General features: G+C 41.0%; 1 protein-coding gene across 6 annotated transcripts in view; it reads left to right on the top strand.

The window, feature by feature from the left end:
- Positions 1-19,460, top strand: part of LOC309343366 (rho GTPase-activating protein 39-like) — a 94,316-nt gene that overhangs the window by 26,581 nt on the left and 48,275 nt on the right. The window contains exons 1-2 of one of the 6 annotated variants that reach the window (XM_081864727.1): positions 5,984-6,311; positions 10,555-10,600. The exons of 2 other annotated variants lie outside the window; for them this stretch is intronic. In XM_081864727.1, the coding sequence (XP_081720853.1) occupies positions 6,119-6,311; positions 10,555-10,600 (239 nt within the window). In that variant the 5' untranslated portion in view covers positions 5,984-6,118. Of the gene's footprint in view, positions 1-5,983; positions 6,312-8,349; positions 8,390-10,554; positions 10,601-19,460 lie in introns of those variants that run through there. 3 more of the 6 variants (XM_081864725.1, XM_081864726.1, XM_081864729.1) reach the window with 3 other exon arrangements.

Genomic DNA, 19,460 nt, shown 5'->3' with positions numbered 1-19,460 from the left:
TATGCCCATACTTTACTATCTCTTCATTTTGTGATGCAGCAAACCATAGAAAGAGTTTTGGTAGCTTTCACTTGGAACTCTTGTGTTGCCTAGTGGGAATAATACATATGAAATTTAGGCTGTGTATAAGCCACATCTTCTAGTACTGCATAATTTAAGTTTTAAACTAGAAGCAGTGTCCAAAAAAATGAAGGTGCACAGATATGTGGGGTTTTGCATGATCTGCAGGGAAATGTTGTTTTGGACTGTGAACACCTGTGCTGTTCCAGCTAATCTCCTGGTCTGCTGTTTAGACTAATAAGGATCAGCACAGCAAGATTTGGCACAGTCCCTGTTGGCACATCATTGATATTTGGTTTGCTGAATAGGCATGGCTGACACTAAGGAAATCTTCTGGTTAGAAATGCCTTTAAGAAAGCTGGGAGAAATTGATCTGTGTTGTCCTTCACGTGATAATTGTAAATGTTATCCAGTCGCCTGATCACTGTTGCCTTGATATTTCTGTCATGTGAGTTGTTGAGAGAACGTCAATGGAAGCGGCATATTCTATAATAGAAAGGGAAGCTTTCCCATTATAGGTTTTAATTCAAAAGAAGACAAAAAGAGCCTGCCAATGGCCCATCTAGTCCAGCATCCTGTTCTTACAGTGGCCAAACCTGCAATGGGAAAACTGCAAGCAGGACTTGAGCACAACAGCTCTCAGACTTGGGATTCCCAGTAACTGGTATTCAGAGGTACCCTGCCTCTGACAGTGGAGATAGAATGAGCCATAGTGAGCTCATAGCCTTTGATAGCCTAGATAGCTCAGTTGGTTAGATTGTGGTGCTGATAATGCCAAGTTGCAGGTTTGATCCCTGTATGGGACAACTGCATATTCTTGCATTGTTTGGGGTCTAGATGATTCTCAAGGTCCCTTCCAACTCTATGACAGCTTTATCCTCCATAAGTTTGTCTAATCCTCTTTTAAAACCATCCAAGTTGATGGCCATCACTGTTTCATGTGGGATCATGATCTATAGTTTAGCTATGCACTGCATGAATAAATACTTTATTTTATCTGTCCCAAATCTTCCAACATTTATCTTCATTGAGTGTCCACAAGTTCTAGTCTTAGAAGAGAGGGAGAAAAACTTTTTTTCTTTCCACTTTCCTCACACTGTGCATAATTTTATAAATTTCTATGAGGTCACCTCTTGCTTGCCTTCTCCCTAAACCAAAAAGTCCCAAAATGCGATGATATTTTTCTTTTTTTTTATAAATATTTATTAAAGTTTTTGAATACAAATACACAAATAATAAACAATCTTACTTCCAACGCAACGTGGTTTCATCAATTCTTTGGACTCCCTCACGTCTCCCGCTCCCATTTTCATCGTAAAACGTTTTTCCAAGCAAATTATCAACTTGTTTACGGTCTTGTATCCACTTATTTAATTATAATCTAGCAATTCTCCCAAAAAATTATGTTATCTTTAATCTCACTTATCATCGAATTCAAATCTAATTTAGTGGTGGCCAATTTTTTATAAAATGCTATGATATTTTTCATAGGGGAGTAACTCCACCCCCTTGATAATTTTGGTTGCCCTTTTCTGAACCTTTTCCAACTCTGCATTATCCCTTTTGAGGTAGGGCGATCAGAACTATACACAGTATTCCAAATACAGTGACGCCATAGATTTGTATGATGGCATTATGATATTGGCAGGTTTTTTTTTGCTTCTCTCTGTTCCACCAGGTTCCTGTTATTCACACTATATCAATGCCATCCTCTAAGACCAAGCACTCTGGTTCACCCATCTTGGCTCAGAGGCTTCTAGCATTAGCATATAAACACTTGTTTACAGTCCCTCTCCAAATGTCCTTGGCACTTTCAATTTGATCTGTGGTGCTTTGTGTTGCCAGTTAACTCTGGTCAACAATCAAGCTGTGTTGTGCTTGCCTGCTGTGGGATAAAAAGTATTGCTCACCCCAACACATGTTTTTTTCTTATCCTTCTCCTCCTCAGTTATCAAATGTGCTCTTGTTTGAAAATAGATCTGTTTTTCACAATAAAAATATCTGAAAACTGGATGCAGAATTAAACCCCAAGGTATTCCACCCGAGCCTTTAAAGTAGCAGTTTTACTTATGTGTTTGTGTCCTACAATATAAACAATGACCGACTATGTTTAGATTGGTTTGTTTACGGCAAATGCTGAAGAAGCCCATAGTTTGAAAATGTTTTGCTAGACCTACACCTTGTGCCTTTCATTTGCCGATTTATTAACCTCTCTCTGTTTATGGAACAAACATTTATGTCACATTATTCAGTGCAGTTTTGTAAACAGATCTTTACTTTTTCATTTGGTTAGCCATTTGGCTTCCTTTCTGTAGTTTAGCACCATCAGGAAAATGGTTGTTCTTCCCCCTGTTCAAAAGTCACAATGTGCCTCTATTTGGATTTACAAAGTAATTGGAAGTTGAAGGAAACGTGTAATTTTGGATCCTTGTGGACTAAGCAGTTTTCTCCTTGTTGTATGGCTTATCGCCAAATTCCTACACTATCCCAGAGTTGTAGTGATTTAGTTGAGTCACACTTAACAAGCTTGGACAGCTAATATGTTCAAGAGTGCTCGGCTTTGAGAGACAGAGGGAAACAACTGTGGATAGGGACAGCTGCAATCTGAGAGAGTTCCCGAAAAATGAAACTACATAAGTTGCAGTGAAAACAACATTTATCTTTGTTTGATAGCTTTAATGACTAGTCTCTTGTGGACTTTGCTACCTGAAAAATAGCCAAATCCTTCTCAAAGTACACAAGTATTTGCAGGTTTTCAATGAGTTCTCTCTTTTGGCTCATAAAAGACTGGCAACTTCAAAATCCCAGAAAGAAAGAAAAAAGACAGAAGGCTATTATTTGCTGATAGCAGATGCTGAGGAATGTCACACAACATTTTGGTTTGTTCTGGGACTTGAATATGTAACTTCAGAGTCAGAGTCCTTTAACTGGCTTGCTGCAAATCTTTACTCTGTTGAAGTTAAGTCTTCCAGAATGGAAAGTACATTTCCTGCAAGACTGAGTCCCAGGCCTTTGCATGGAGCATATGCAAAGTGGTTGTTTTGTTTGAAGATCTGTTTGGTAAATAGAGGGCTTTGGCAGGGAAGCAAACAACTGACTCTTTGGCATTTGGATAATGTGTGGGGTGATCAGGAGGGAAAAAAGCTACAATAGTGTCCCTTGCAGAGCAACTGCAAATTAGACAGAGCCATGCTACAGTAAATAACCCATGCCTAGTTCATACTCTGCATTAAAAGAAACTCCAGACTTTATATTGGGAATCACTATTAGAATATACAAAGGATGGCAAGCTGGAAATAAAAGCTGTGTCTTCTAAACACAGGAGGCTTTTTCCCCCAGGTTTGCTTCCATAAATTTAAAGGTAGGTTTAAAAAACAAAAACAAAAGTTGACACTGTCAATAATTAAAATCCTGCATCAAACTGTATATGGCATTTTAGAACATAAGCAGCCCAGTTTGTAATGTTTATCGTTGATATAAGATGGCCCATTTTTAATTTATTTACCACACTTAAACCCCACATTTCCTCCAAGGATTTGAAGGCAGCGTATATAGTTTCCCCCCTCTGGTTTTTCCTCACAAAAAACCTGTAGCGTAGCTTAGGAAGTAGTACTGTCTCACAGAGGCGGAGCTAGCTGCTCTGGCACCCGGAACGGCACACATGCTGTGCACCCGGGGGCGTGGCGAGCATCCCAGGGGGCACCTCCCATGGCGAGTGTCCTGGGGGGGTGGCAATGTCACCCCCCCTCAGGGATTACACCTGGGGCGGATCACACCCACCACACACCCCTTCCTCTGCCAGTGCTGTTTCAAGGTCACCAAGTGAGCTTTGTGCTTAGGAGGGAATTTCAGCCCGGGTCTTTCAGTCCTGGCCTAATACTCTAACCATTTGAAAGTTGTTTTTCACCTATAATGACTTTATCCAGCCCTGCCAATAGTTCAGGAAATATTTGTCTGTGATCTGGTCCTGCACCCAGGAGACGTATCACTTTTTAAGTGCCCCTGTTTCCATCCAGAGAACTCTTCCTTCATTATTTGAAAGTGAGTGAGCTTTGGCTTGAATATTCAGGGGAAGTTGTGGGTGCTAAATCTGTCTGGCCTTCTCTTATCTTGGGCAGTCATAGCACAGCACCTCCTGCCCATGTGCACACACCACATACCTTTGCCTGTTTTTTATTGGTCAAGTTCCCCATATTTTCCAATCAAACTGCCTCCTGAAAACACTGGGGAAAAGGGGGTGGATTTTATTTCACAGTGATATCACAGTAACTCACATAATGCTTTTTCAAAAGTTACCAAGTTTTCAGGTTTATTATTATCATTATTTTATTTATTAGTTCCTTTATACCACAAAGGTCTCAAAGTGACTTACAAAAGCCACATATATATATCTCAGTGAGTTGAGTGCATGCTTTGCCGGCAAAAGAAGCCAAATTCAGGCCTGGTATCTCCTGTTGTTGTTTAGTCGTTTAGTCGTGTCCGACTCTTCGTGACCCCATGGACCAGAGAACACCAGGCACTTCTGTCTTCCACTGCCTCCCGCAGTTTGGTCAAACTCATGCTGGTAGCTTCGAGAACACCATCCAACCATCTCGTCCTCTGTCATCCCCTTCTCCTTGTGCCCTCCATCTTTCCCAACATCAGGGTCTTTTCCAGGGAGTCTTCTCTTCTCATCAGGTGGCCAAAGCATTGGAGCCTCAGCTTTACGATCTGTCCTTCCAGTGAGCACTCAGGGCTGATTTCCTTAAGAATGGATAGGTTTGATCTTCTTGCAGTCCATGGGACTCTCAAGAGTCTCCTCCAGCACCATAATTCAAAAGCATCAATTCTTTTGATGGTATCTCCTAGTAGGTTAGAAAAGCCCTGTCTCTGAAACTTTGGAGAGCTCCAGCCAATCAGTACAGACAATACTGAGCTAGGTGGACCAACAGTCCAATTTAATATATGGCAGCTTTCTGTTGTCTATGACTTGCCTGAAAAGCATGTACTCTCAGCTGTGTACCCTCATTTTGCCTCTGCAGGGAGGAGCTAATAGCTTGTGTGTAGCCTAGTGGTAGCTTGCCTTGACATTTAAATGTGTGTTGCATTATGTATGGTGGTGTTAAGTCATATTTTTAGTGTACAGTGTTGCATTTATGCAAGGTGGATAACAGGTTTTGTACTGATGGATAAAATGCTGACGGTTGTTTCCTATAACGTCCCTACTTTTGTTCCCGACGGAGATGGCAATGGGTCCTGTGTTCACACTCCTTGTTGTTGTTCAGAGCACACGCTGCACTGTAATACAATCTGTGATGGTCAAAATAGTTTGCAGCTGTGTAGAGACTTGGAAGGTTTAACTAATTACACAAGCAGCTTGTCCAGCACAGAAAATCTATTTATAAAATTCAGTTGTATCCCTTACAGTCTCATTCACATTGCAGCTGAGTGACAGGGCCTGATGCCAAATCACCTGAGCAGTTTCTGAGGTTATGTCTGGATGGTTCCTAACCTGCTTGGCTAGGATTCCAAAAAAGCAGGCAATGGTCACTAGATGCTGCCCTCCATACAAACGCTTGAAACATCAGCCAGCAGCACTGAAGAGAGGAGAGTTAAGAGGGAAATTATTTAAAACAGCAGCTCCAAATGACAAAGACCCAGATTGTCTAGATTCAAATAACAGCAACCTGCCTTGATCAGAATCTCCTGAATGCTACTAAAGAATTATGGGCACATCTGTGTTCTCAAAATAAGGATATTGTTTGTGCATGATGAGTAGCATTTAGCAGCTGTTCACCTTCCAGCAGTTCAGAGGAGCGTGACAGCAGTGGAAGGACATCAAGCCCCTGGCCACTTTCCAGTATTCCAGGAATTCTGATGGAACTTTATTTGCTTCAGTCAGACTCTGGCCTGTTACCTTTCCATTCAGTGCTGAGTCTCGCTTGCTGCTGTTACGGGGGGGGGGGGAGAGTTCTAAGCATACCTTCTCTGTTCCAGTTGAACTAGGACTCTGGACACATTCCTCAGGACTGGGCCAGGGAAATGAGCTCTGCCAGGGCCAGCGTGATATTTATATTTAATGTGCAGGAGTAAGAGTGAGAGAGTAAGATCCACAAAACCCCTTAGGAGATTCTGGATGAATAGACTAGGACCAGAACCTGGAGGGGTGTGGGAAGGTGTGGTCGGTGGGAGGCAGGATCAGGAACCACAAGGGCAATCCTTTCAAGATAAGAAGCAGAAGGGAGTTGGAGCCAAGGTCAGGAGACACAAAGGTCAGTTCATTTGTGTGTGTGTGTGTTCTGTTGAGTTTCGCTGATTCTCCCCCGCCCCTTAAATCATCTCCCACAGAGGTGGTGGGATGGGAGAGAAAGGAGACATTCTGCAGTTTGATGATAGTGGTTTTTGTTCTTTGCCTAATCCCTTCTGGCAGCATGTTTGCTTTTCTGTAGAGCTTTTGCCCCCTTGTTTGGAAATTAGCGAATGGCAGAAATTTCATTTGCTAGGAAGGTAAGCTTCTCTGTACATGTCCTTATGTCTATAATGTGCGGAGAACTTGATCTTCAAATAATTCCTTCAGTGTTAATCCTGTTTGTTCCAAAATTTGCTACTGGTGTTTCTGTTAAACCTTCTAGTTACACCTACCTGAAGAATCATAGTCATACAAAACACATGCTAAGGCCTCAGACAATAACAGTAATCTGAAAAAACTTTAGTATTGCATCAGCTCAAGGTTTTAATCAGCAGATAAAATTCCTTTAGTAGGCTCCCTGTCCCAGTTCTGGCTTCAAAAGGGGAGGTAGAGAAAGATGGTCAGGCTGGCAAGCTTTGCTTTAAGTGATCAATTTTCCCTGCAGACACTATTTGGCATTGCACCTATTCTTTGAGCATAACACTGTGGCCTGCATTTTGTAGATTTGTTTGTTTTTAGTGGGTTTGTGGATGTGTGCATGTTCACCACTTGATTTAGGAAATCAAACTCAGAGACCCTGGTCCTATTCAGCATCACATTTGTATGACAAGGATGATCAGACACTAATTTGAGGGTTAGGCAGGCTGCAGGGTTCATAAGCCAGGAAAGGAAATCAGGCCAAAAGAGCCAGGACAAAAGGCAACAAGACCTTTCTCTCTCATCTCTTTCATCACCATGCAGCATCGTAGTTGTTGGTGTTTAGAGGTGCCATTGTGCAAATTCAACTTTTATTTTAGAAGAAATGTTGAAAGTTGGAGCCCAGAACTCTGAAGACAGGGAAGCACCTGTGTATCAAAATGTACAAATATAAATATATCAGGATACTGAAGAACAAACTGATGTTTAAATGGATTTCTGTAATAAGCACTGGTACAGATACTACGGTACTTTGGAGACATTCAGAGATCAAAGTGAGGCAGATCCAATATAAGGCAGGAGAATCTAGAATCAGTAATTAAATAAAACAATGTTGGGCAAAAAGATTCCTGAATTGCAGGGGGTTGGATGACCCTTGTGGTACCTTCCAACTCTACAAATCTATAATTCTATGAAATCCACAGTTTTCTGGGAATCCTTTTCTGTGTCCCAAATAATCAGCTACAGTTTAGTTAGGCAGGTAGAACAAGGACCAGCAGTTGAGGAATGAATCATTCTGAAATCATTGGAACTAGGCAAATATGTCCAAGTATAAAGATTCTGATTGTATTCCCCCACCCAGGAAACTGACTACATTAGCCTGTGCTGACTAGGTTAAAGGGACACAGCCTGAAATCCTATTCACACTTGGGATAAGCCTCACTGAACCCAATGGGATTTATTTCCAAGTAGCTACACATAAGATTGCACTCTGAAGTAGAGTGCATTGTACCACTTGCCAATATGTAGTAGAAACCATTTCTTAATGTATGCATTAAATACCTCTTGCAAGTAAAAGTGACTAGCATATTATTAAAAATGTTCACACAACCTAAAGTACTATATATTATGTATATGAAACCAATGGTCATTTCCCAAAGTTTTCTTGTGATCCAGGCTGGAAAGTATTTTCCAATAAATGTCTCTTTGAGGTATTGTAGCATATGCTGTATATTTTCTACTCTAATCTTCTCTGTGTTAAGCAAGAAAGGCCCATGATACTAACTTTTAAATACCAATTTCAATGGGAGTACAGCATTTCAAAAATCCAGCTCTGGAGCAGGTCCCAGGCTTTTTTGAAGCCGTCAGCCCAGAGACATACCCTGGGGCTTCTAGAGCTTGTGCTCATAACAACATGCAATTAAACTAAGGATTGGTTGTTTGTGAATCTGGCTGCATTTCCCTCTGTTTTTCTTATTACTTAGGCTCTTGTGTGAATCCTGATCTTCAAAAGTTGAAGGAGAGGTGAGTGTAAGGCACTATGCTGTGTGCCTTACCTTGTAAAAAACCCCACTCCGCCCAAGAGCTTTCAGTTCAGAAGTTGATTAAAGGAGACAAGGACAGAAATCAGTGTATATTTTCAGTGCTTACTCTGCATAGTACTCACAGACCCCACAGAAAATATACACTTGTTTTCTGCCCTTATGTCTTTTTGCAGTGTAGGACAAAGTAAAGGTAAAGGGACCCCTAACCATTAGGTCCAGTCGTGACCAACTCTGGGGTTGCGGCGCTCATCTCGCTTTATTGGCCAAGGGAGCCGGCGTACAGCTTCCAGGTCATGTGGCCAGCATGACTAAGCCGCTTCTGGCGAACCAGAGCAGCGCATGGAAATACCGTTTACCTTCCCGCCGAAGCGGTACCTATTTATCTACTTGCACTTTGACGTGCTTTCGAACTGCTAGGTTGGCAGGAGCAGGGACCGAGCAACGGGAGCTCACCCCCATCGCGGGGATTCAAACCGCCAACCTTCTGATCGGCAAGTCCTAGGCTCTGTGGTTTAACCCACAGCGGTAGGACAAAGTAGTTGTGTTTAATTAATTTATGCCTATTGGACACAGTATGTGGATATCTTACTGCAAATATACCCCTTAGTGCACTTCATTCAGTTATTCTGTAATCAGCACTGCAGATAAGTTGTACAGTGGTACCTCTGGTTGTAGATGGGATCCGTTCCAGAGGTCTGGTTGGATCTCGAGGTTTCTGCAACCTGAGGACCGCTTCTGCATATATGCGCGCACGGCGAAACCCGTTAAAATACTTCTGGGTTTGTCACGTGCACATCCCAAAGTGTACATAACCAGAGGGTTACATAAACAGAGGTTGGACTGTATTGGTTATTCAGAGATGTAGAGTTGCATCGGAATAAGCTTCTGTATCGGTTTGCTTCGTGGGATCAAGGACACAGTTCTCCTTCATACTTCTTTTCTCTTTATGTGAAATAGGACTATTTTGCCTTACAATTGCCTTAGATAGCTGGGTATTGATTATAAATTTATTATTAATTATGATATCACCAGGCTGTACTTGTATGTAGTGTCTTTGCAGGCACATGTCTCAGATCTGTATGTGTGTTCACTCTACAGACATTTAGTATTGGAGATGACAGGAAGCTCTGAGGTGGGGCTGCTAAATGGCAGCTTGTGTCTAGCTAAATTATTTAGGGCAGCCCCCCAACAATTTAGCATATATATTTTACTGAGCAGAAGTTGGCATTGTCAAGGCCCATCATTGTGCTATTGTGATCACAGATCTATGATGGGGAACCTGTGGTTCTCCAGAAGTTGTTGGACTCTAGTTCCCATCAGCCACATGCCCAGTGGTCAAGGAAATGGAGCCCAGTATCTGGAAGGCCACAGGTTCCCTGCCCCATCATAGAGATTTCAGTCTCTCTGTGCAGTCCAGCACAACAATGGGAATGCAAATCTCTCCATTCCCTAAGTTTCTCTCTCTCTCTTTCTCTCTCTCTCTCTCTCTCTCTCTCTCTCTGTGTGTGTGTGTGTGTGTCCTTCTCCTGAGCTGCTAAGCTAGGTCCAGAGGGGGAGGCCTTCAACACTGCTTTTTCGTGCCTGAATATATATCATAGACAGAAATAATATGTGCTGTATCCCTATTTGGGCAGGTCCTCAGTATGTCTGGGTTTGTGGGTCTTCCATGCCATGAGGCTCTCGTAGGGCTGGCTGAAGAAAGGTTGGCTACCCTTGTTCTAGTTAACAGTATTTATTCTATATTTTTGCAGAACAGGAATATATATATGCCTAACTAAACAGACTCTGGTGTATTTTGATGATACCTATTTACAAAGGCAACAGACACTTTGTGAAACTGGCTGCAGTTATATTTACCATGGTTTCTCTATAATTTTCCTGACAATGTGCATGATAAGTGTGGGCATATATATAATTGCTTGCTTTAGGGGTTTCAAATTATAGCTTTTCCTGGTTTTGGCAGAAAATCCAGACAGAGAGTATCATGATGTTGGAAATAGAATTTGTTTTCCTCTAGGAACTGACTGACCATAGCAGCTGGTAAAGTTGTATGGCGAAATAAAGTGTTCAAAGAGAGCACAAATTTGAAGACCTTCTTGGAGCAGCCTTTCTTAAATCTCAGTGTTCATATATTTATTGTTCCAGGAAAGGGACAAGACTTGACCGCGGATCCAAATGAAAGCAGATGCAGGTTAGATGTTTTGCTATATTATACGGCAGCATATTTAGAACACTGCTAATAGACTGGATGAGAGGATTGTGCCCTTACATCTTGTCTCTTACTAAGAGAATAAGCACCAGCGTTGGATCACAGTAAAGGATAAATGCTAGAAACTGGAAGACAGGTGTTCACTAGTTCCACCAGTTTGAAACATTATGGTATCTCAGGTTAAGTACTTAATTGGTTCCGGAAGTCCGTTCTTAACCTGAAGCGCACTTTCCCATTGAAAGTAATGGAAAAGTGGATTGATCCGTTCCAGATGATGAAAAACATCCCCTAAAACAGCAATTTAACACAAATTTTACTGTCTAACGAGACCATCGATCTATAAAATGAAGGGAATAAACAATGTACTGTACTATAAAATAAATAAGACAGTATTGTAGATGAAAAAATTAACATTTCCCCCCCTTACGTTCACTGATGATAGTCATTGTTTGGATGGAGGGCTTTTATCCATTTCTGCAGTCACACAATCAACCAGTAGCTGAACTGGGCTCCACACAATCCCCAAAACAATGGCAGAAGGCAGAGTCCCCCAGAAGTCCCCCAAACGAAGGAGCAAAGCAGAGACAAAGGCACAGGGCAGACTCACATAAACAAACCCCAGAATCCCTTGCAGAATCTTCCCCCCCCCCACAGGGTAGGTGGGCTTACCTGGCTAGGTGCCACCCATCTTGCTACAGCTGGGGGGTGGGGCAAGGGCTAGTGAAGGGCTTTTCGGCCCAGGCTCATCTTTGTTTTCTTAACAGCTTCACTGCTCCTGGTCTTCGTTAGGTAAGTGTTCCTTACCTAACTGTGGGGTTGGGATGCGACCTGCTGGGCATCCTGCAGATGTCGGGGCCTGGTTCTGGGCATTCGTGGAGGCCTCCAAGAGCTCCCACGGCTGGAGGCTAATCGTGGAGCCTCCATAGGCCCTGCGGATGTCTAGGCTTGGCTCCAGGCAGCGGCAAGGCCTCCGAGAGCTCAGAACACTCACTTCCGGGTTAAAAACGTTCGTAACCTGAAAAAATGTAACTCAAGGTGTTCATAACCAGAGCTACCACTGTACTGTGTACCCTTGGAGTCTGAGCCACATTCTTTGGGAGCTTTATCACTTAGTGAAGCATTACAAGATTCTGCCCACCCCCCTTCCAATCTGTTAATTTGACTACTGTAATCTTTGAACCAGTGGGTTTTTTTATGCCTTTTAAAAGACATTTTCATGTAAAAAAACCCCCTATTTATTATCTCTGGCAAAAAAACACAAAAGAACCTTCATTAGCTTCTTCCTGGGTATATCTTTAAACAACATTGGCAAGACTATGTCTCCAAAATAGCACTATCTATATTTCTAGGTTCTCCCATTTTAAATGTTTTTCTTACATTAGTCCTGCTTTCCCTTTCATTATAGGGTTGGGTTTTTTAGGAACTTGGGTTGACTGCAAAGGTTAGATGTCTAATTTAGGAACCCATCTTTAAATGTTAATCTATCTGTAGCTCTCTGCATTTGTTTTACAACAGCCTGTTCCCAAAAAAGCAAATCTGGATTGTATATGTGCACCCTTTTTACTTCCCACTATACTGCTTGTTACTTACTTGAGGATGTTGTAGGAGTTCCTAAACTGCAGTTTACTATATTGTATAGCACTGTTTGTAGTAAATTTTGTTTGCAGATCTTCTTGCATTTCTGCTGCCATGTGGGTGTCTGCTTAAAATACTTCTGAAATAAAAGTCTACTGTGCTTCTCTGATGGGACTATATTGTGTATTCAAACCAAAACAACTGAGTGTGAGATGAAGAGAATGGAGAAGTATAGCTAGGTCTGCACATCCTCGATATCACTGAAACATTTTCAAAATAGGATACACCGAAAAGTCACAAATGCCATTGAGGTTTCTCGTAAGAATAGCGATTGCCCTGCTGCATCAAATGGGAGATTTGTCTGTTGTTGTTATTACCATCATTTTCTATATTTATATAATACTGGCTCTCCGGGCTGCACACAATATTAAAAAACAACACTATATTATAAAAATACAATTAGCAGCATAAAATGCTTCCATCAGAAAGAAGCATAAAGACAGCTGACTAAAAGACACAGAACACCAAGCATGATTCATAACAATAAGACTTTTGTGTGTGAGGGGGGAGGTGACAATATCAGTACCAGGGCACCACCACCAAGAAGGCCCTCATCTTAGTACTCACTCATTTTACTTCACTTGGGAAGTGCTTCTGGAACAGAACTTAAAGAGGATCTCATGATGTGGATTTAAAAAATGGTATTTCAGGTATCCTAATCTCAACTTGTTAAGGGCTTTTAAGGCGAAAACCAGCACTTTAATCTTGGGCCCAGAAATGAACTAGAAACTAGAGCAGTTAGTGTAGCACTTGCGTCATATGGTCACATAGCCCAGGCCCAGTTAACAATCTCACAGTTCTGGTTTGGGCCAGCTGCACTTTCCAGACAGTGTCCAAAGTGGCCTCATGCAGAGCACATTCCTAGTCTGCATACTGTTTCCAAAGCAACCATCCGGAGGCGGCGCGAAGGGTAATGGCTGCCCTTTCCTAACGGGAAGGGAAGCTCCGCACGAGAAAGGGTCGTCCGCTACGGCGCAGCGGAGACCCAAAAACGGAAAACCGCAGGCAGCAGAAGCCTGCGGTCCCGGGACCCGGCGGGCGCCAGAAGCGGCCACCGAAACGTTGAGGGAGCCTCGTAAGGGGCTCCGGATCGCGGAGGAGGCTGCGGCGCTGTGGGTCGTTCCGCAATCGGCGGAGTGAAGCCGCGTAGCTGTTGCCAGTGAGCGCTGACCTTTCTTCCTGAAATTTATGCTTTAAAAACAACAACCCGTGAGTAAATAACTGACTGTATGTAATTCGGGACTTTAAAACATTAAATTTGGCTGAAAGCGGATTGACGAAAAACAGGAAGTCCGTCTTCCGCTCCCATTGAACTTGAACGCAAAGAGCGTGGAGGAGTGGAGGCAAAGAGAGACCTTTTAAACTATTTGATCTGAGCACCCATTGAACTTTATTTTAAGTGGAATAAATAACCTCATGTGCTGGACTCTTATGAATTTTAGTTATATTTTAATCTTTCTCCCTTTGGAGCTACATTTTAACTAAAAACCCCAGGCGCTGGAACTGCCTGAGAAACTGAGCTGGTTTGCAGCTTGGATACTTTGAATCTGAACCTTGAAACAATCTGAGAGAGTCTGAACTTGTTACTTTGAAGCATTTGGATTACCAGCTTACACCATCAGAAATACTGTTGTTGTACTAAACCTTAACTCTGCTGAAAAATCTCTTTATTGAAGGTTCTTGGACTTAGAAATTTGACTTTATTTTAACTGAAATTGATTTCTTCCCTGAAATATTTTAAACTCCCCCTAGAGGATTTGGGACTTATAACAGTGACTTTTATTTTACTTTCTTTTTCCCGGCCCCTTATTGACTGTGACCATCTGTGTCGGGGCTTTCTCATGGGAACAACTCAGCTTGACCTTGAATTTTAGATAACTTTGGAATGAGTGGTACAAGAAGGAGAGGAAGAACTAAACAAACAACTTTGACAACTTTAACCGCAGCCTCACAGGCACGTAGATCATCTGTGCCTACTTTGCCCTCTGAGGTCGAAACTGTTTCTCTGCCACGGGCAGGGGAGGGAGAAACTGAGGAATTACAACTGGAAGATATGGCCTCAGGGGCAAGCACTACTATTTTAGAGAAAATTTTTGAAAAATTAGAATCTTTGGATAAGAAAGTAGAATCTTTGGACAAGAAAGCTGATGAGCAAACATATAAAATTGAGCAGAACATAGAATGTTTAAATAAATTATCTGGACAAGTCGCACAGAATACTCAAGCAATCGGAGAATTGAAGGAGGCTGCAGGGGAAAATCGGAAATTGGCTGAAGATACCAGCCAAAAACTTGAAAATTTAGAACAAGAGGTAAGACCACTCTGCAAGCAAGTAGGCGAACATCAGACCTATTTGTCCATGCTTGAACTGCGGAACAGGGAGAGCAATTTAAGGATAAGAGCAATACCAGAAGTGGAAGAAGGCAACCTAGCTGAGTTTCTGACTAAAGAATTCTCCAAATTTTGGAGTTTAGAGGAAAAGGACTTTAAAATTGTTTCAGCTTTTAGGCTCGGAAGACTTCTAAAGAAAGAGAAGCCCAGAGACTGTTTGATAATATTGAGGTCAAAGGAGGAAAGGGATAAGATTTTGGGCCTACACTACGGAAAGTCACTGGACATTTTGGACAAAAGAATTGAGATCTACAAGGATATTCCTAAACAACTGCTAGATCTTAGATCTGACTATTTGGAGTTGACAAGACTACTAAGGAAGAATTCAATCATCTTTAGGTGGGAATTTCCTCAAGGACTATCTTTTACCTTTAGAGGGAAGAAGATCAAAATCAGAACATCGGAAGACAGAGATAAATTTTTGAACGTATACGGAGAGGACCTTCACAAAGGAATTGACCAACTTCCAGGGCCTGAAACACCAGAGGTATCTGCACCCTTGGACTCTGAAGATTCTCTGAACAAGATACCACCCCTGGAAAAATAACCAGATTTATTCAGGATGTCTCTGCAACTTTTGAGTTGGAACATTAATGGCTGTAATATCCCGGAAAAAAGGAGAAAAATTTTTCATATACTAAAAAAAGAACAATTGGATATTATCTGCTTACAAGAAACACACGTGACTAGGCTCCATAGAAAGGTGTTAATAAACAAAAGACTTGGCCAAGAATTTATATCTTCGGACAGAGTAAAGAAGCGAGGAGTGGTGATATATGCAAAAGAGAGCCTGTCACCTAAATTCTTATTCAAAGATGAACATGGAAGAATATTAGGAATTGAGATACAACATCAAGGAGAAAAGATTCTGATATTAGGAATCTACGCACCAAATGACGGGAAATCGGAATTTTACAAGAAGTTGCATGAGACTATGCTGGACTATCTGGACTACAACAACATCATTATGATGGGAGATATGAATGGGGTCGTATCGACAAACATGGATAAGTCACAAAATCAAAACGTTACAAAAGACGGCAGACTACCAAAGACCTTTTTTGAAATGGCTGACAATATGGACTGGATTGATATTTGGAGAACTAAGAACCCCCTGGGAAGAGAGGGAACATTCTTCTCTGAAGCCCAACTGACTTGGACAAGAATCGACCAAATATGGATATCTAGAGGTCTGGCACCCAAGGTCAGAAAAGTGGAAATCTGCCCAAAGACCTGCTCCGACCATAATGCGCTGAAGATGGATATGACACTATTGCCAACCGGCTCCTTTAGATGGAAGATGAATGATAGCTTGTTTAGAGATCAGGAGATTGTCAAGAAGGCCCAAAAAACTTTGAAGGATTATTTTGAAATAAATATGAACACTACGGTGGAAAAAAGAACTATCTGGGACGCAAGCAAAGCTGTGATGAGGGGGTTCTTGATACAACAGAACACTGTAAAGAAAAGAACACAAAATGAAAGGAAAGATAAGATTTTGCAGAAAATTAAAGAATTGGAGAAGAAATTAAGATCAAACCCGAAGTCACAGCCGATTCTGAGAGAAATTAAACTATATCAAGCCCAATATTCTAAATTGATAAACCAAGAAATAGAATGGAAGATTAAATTAATGAAACAAAAAACTTTTGAATCGGCAAATAAATGTGGAAAACTGCTAGCTTGGCAGTTGAAGAAGAGACAGAAATTAAATACAGTTACAAACCTAGAAATTGAAGGAAGAAATATCCAGAACCCCATGGAAATTAGAAAGTGCTTCCAGAGATACTTTAAAAAATTATACACTCAAGGGCCGCAAGATGAGGTTGAGATTAAACAATTTCTGGAAAGAAATGGATTAACAAAGTTGTCACAAAAAAACAGATTAATCCTGAACAACAAAATAACACAACAAGAGATTGAACAAGCTATTCAGAACATGCAACTGGGCAAATCTCCAGGGCCAGACGGTTTGACCTCCAAGTATTACAAGACATTAAAAGACTATCTGACCCAACCAATGATGGAGGTCTGTAATGAAATTATGGAAGGGAAGAAGGCGCCGGAATCGTGGAAGGAAGCCTTTATCACATTGATACCAAAATCTGAAGCTGAAAAGACACAACTCAAAAACTATCGTCCCATCTCCCTTTTGAATGTGGATTACAAAATATTTGCAGACATTTTGGCAAGTAGATTCAAAAGAGTGCTTAATGAAGTAATTCATAAAGACCAGGCAGGCTTTCTCCCAGGTAGACATATGTTTGCAAATACTAGGAACATTATTGACGTTTTGGAACTTTTGCAAACAGACATAAATACAAAAGCAGTGTTAATTTTCATAGATGCGGAGAAGGCCTTTGACAATATTTCTTGGAAATTTATGAAGGGAAATTTGAATGAAATGGGAGTGGGACGGGGGTTTGAGAATGGGATTGACGCAATATATTCAGAACAAAAGGCCAAACTGATAGTTAACAATGTGGTTACAGAAGAGTTCAAAATTGAAAAAGGAACACGACAAGGCTGCCCGATTTCCCCTTTGTTATTTATTTCGGTTCTGGAGGTGCTCTTGAACTTGATCAGAGGGGACCGGTTGGTGGAAGGGATTCAGGTCGGAGCGAAACAATATAAATTGAAAGCTTTTGCAGATGACCTAGTTTTGACCCTGCAGGAGCCAGAGTCTAGTACGAAAAGAGTATTACAATTGATACAGGATTTTGGTCGGGTGGCGGGATTTAAATTAAACAAACAGAAAACTAAAGTGTTGGGGAAAAATTTGACAGATATAGAGTCGGAACGGTTTCAGAGAGAAACAGAACTAACTATGGTTAAAAAAGTAAAATACCTAGGGGTAAACATAACAGTAAAAAACCTGAGCCTATTTAAGGATAATTATGAAAAATGTTGGTCTGAAATTAAGAGAGACTTGGATAGTTGGACAAAATTGAAGCTTTCTTTGTTAGGCCGAATTGCTGCTATTAAGATGAATGTATTGCCAAAAATGTTGTTTTTGTTTCAAACATTACAGATTGTGGACAAAACGGAGTGCTTCCGGAAGTGGCAGAAAGATATATCTAAATTTGTCTGGCAGGGCAAAAAGCCCAGAATTAAGTTTAAGATATTAACAGATGCGAAAGAAAGAGGTGGCTTTGCCCTGCCGGACTTAAAGTTGTACTATGAAGCCGCAGCTTTCTGCTGGCTAAAAGATTGGCTACTTCTCGAAGACACTGACGTGCTGGATTTGGAAGGTTTTAACAATGCTTTTGGTTGGCATGCATACTTATGGTATGACAAAGTTAAGATCAATAAGGCCTTTAAGAACCATATTGTCAGGAAAGCACTGTTCAATGTCTGGACGAAATATAAAGACTTATTGGAAAACAAAACTCCAAGGTGGCTCTCACCTCTGGAGGCTAAGGCCCGAAAAAGACCCAATATGGAGGCCAAATGGCCAAAATATTGGGAATTATTAGAAAAAGATGGAGACAATTGGAAATTGCAGAGTTTGGAGAAAATGAAGGATAAGGTGCGAGACTGGTTACATTATGCTCAGATTAAAGAAGTTTTTAAAAATGACAAAAAGTTAGGGTTCCAGGTGGAGAAATCGAAGTTAGAAACAGAATTGTTAGAACCCAAAACCAAGGTACTATCTAGAATGTATAACTTGCTGCTAAAATGGAACACACAAGACGAAATGGTTAAATCGGCTATGATAAAATGGGCACAGGATATTGGGCATAACATTATGTTTGAGGACTGGGAAAGGTTGTGGACCACTGGGTTGAACTTCACTGCATGTAATGCTCTGAAGGAAAATGTTATGAAAATGATATATAGATGGTACATGACCCCAGTTAAACTTGCCAAAATATACCATTCGTCTGACAATAAATGTTGGAAATGTAAAGAAAATGAAGGAACATTCTTCCACCTCTGGTGGACATGCCCTAAGGTGAAGGCCTTCTGGGAAATGATATACAATGAGCTGAAAAAGGTATTTAAGTATACCTTTACTAAGAAACCAGAGGCCTTCCTTCTGGGTATTGTCGGCCAGAAGGTGTTAAAGAAGGATCGAACATTTTTCATGTATGCAACAACGGCAGCAAGGATTCTCATCGCAAAAAATTGGAAAACTCAAGATTTACCCACACTGGAAGAGTGGCAGATGCAGCTGATGGACTATATGCAACTGGCCGAGATGACTGGCAGAATCCGAGATCTGGGAGAAGAAAAGATGGAGGAAGACTGGGAGAAATTCAAGATGTATCTACAAAAACATTGTAATTTGTTTGAATGTTAAGAAGGATGCTAGATTATAAAAAACTGGCCACCACTAAACTAGATTTAAATTTGATGATAAGTGAGACTAAAGAAAATATAAAAATTTTATTGGAAAAAGTGTTAAATCATATTGGAATGTGTGGACATGAGATTGTAAACAAGTTGATAATTTGTTTGGAAAATTTTTTTTTAATGATGTAAATGGGAGAGGGGGACGTGAGGGAGTCCAAAGAAGTGAAGAATTTGTTGTTATAAAAGTAAGATTGTTTTATGTGTGCATTTATATTTTAAAAAAAACCTTAATAAATATTTATAAAAAAAAAAAAAAAACAAATGCTTCTTGAACCTTGCAAGCAAGGCTTCAAGTCACTGGTTACCCTTTGTTAATCCATAGATTGCAGCTTGCTGTTGGCATGGCAGTGCAAAGGACAATTTTTTAATTTGTAGCAAAAGTGTGTCAGAACTAACCTACTGGGTATGCATTTCTGAAACATTCCATTTCATAAATACAAGCAGCTATTGTAGAAACAGC

This window comes from Podarcis erhardii (assembly GCF_964252035.2).
Source record: "Podarcis erhardii genome assembly, chromosome: 6".
NCBI classification, from domain to species: domain Eukaryota; kingdom Metazoa; phylum Chordata; class Lepidosauria; order Squamata; family Lacertidae; genus Podarcis; species Podarcis erhardii.
This window is presented reverse-complemented; position numbering and strand designations above follow the sequence as displayed.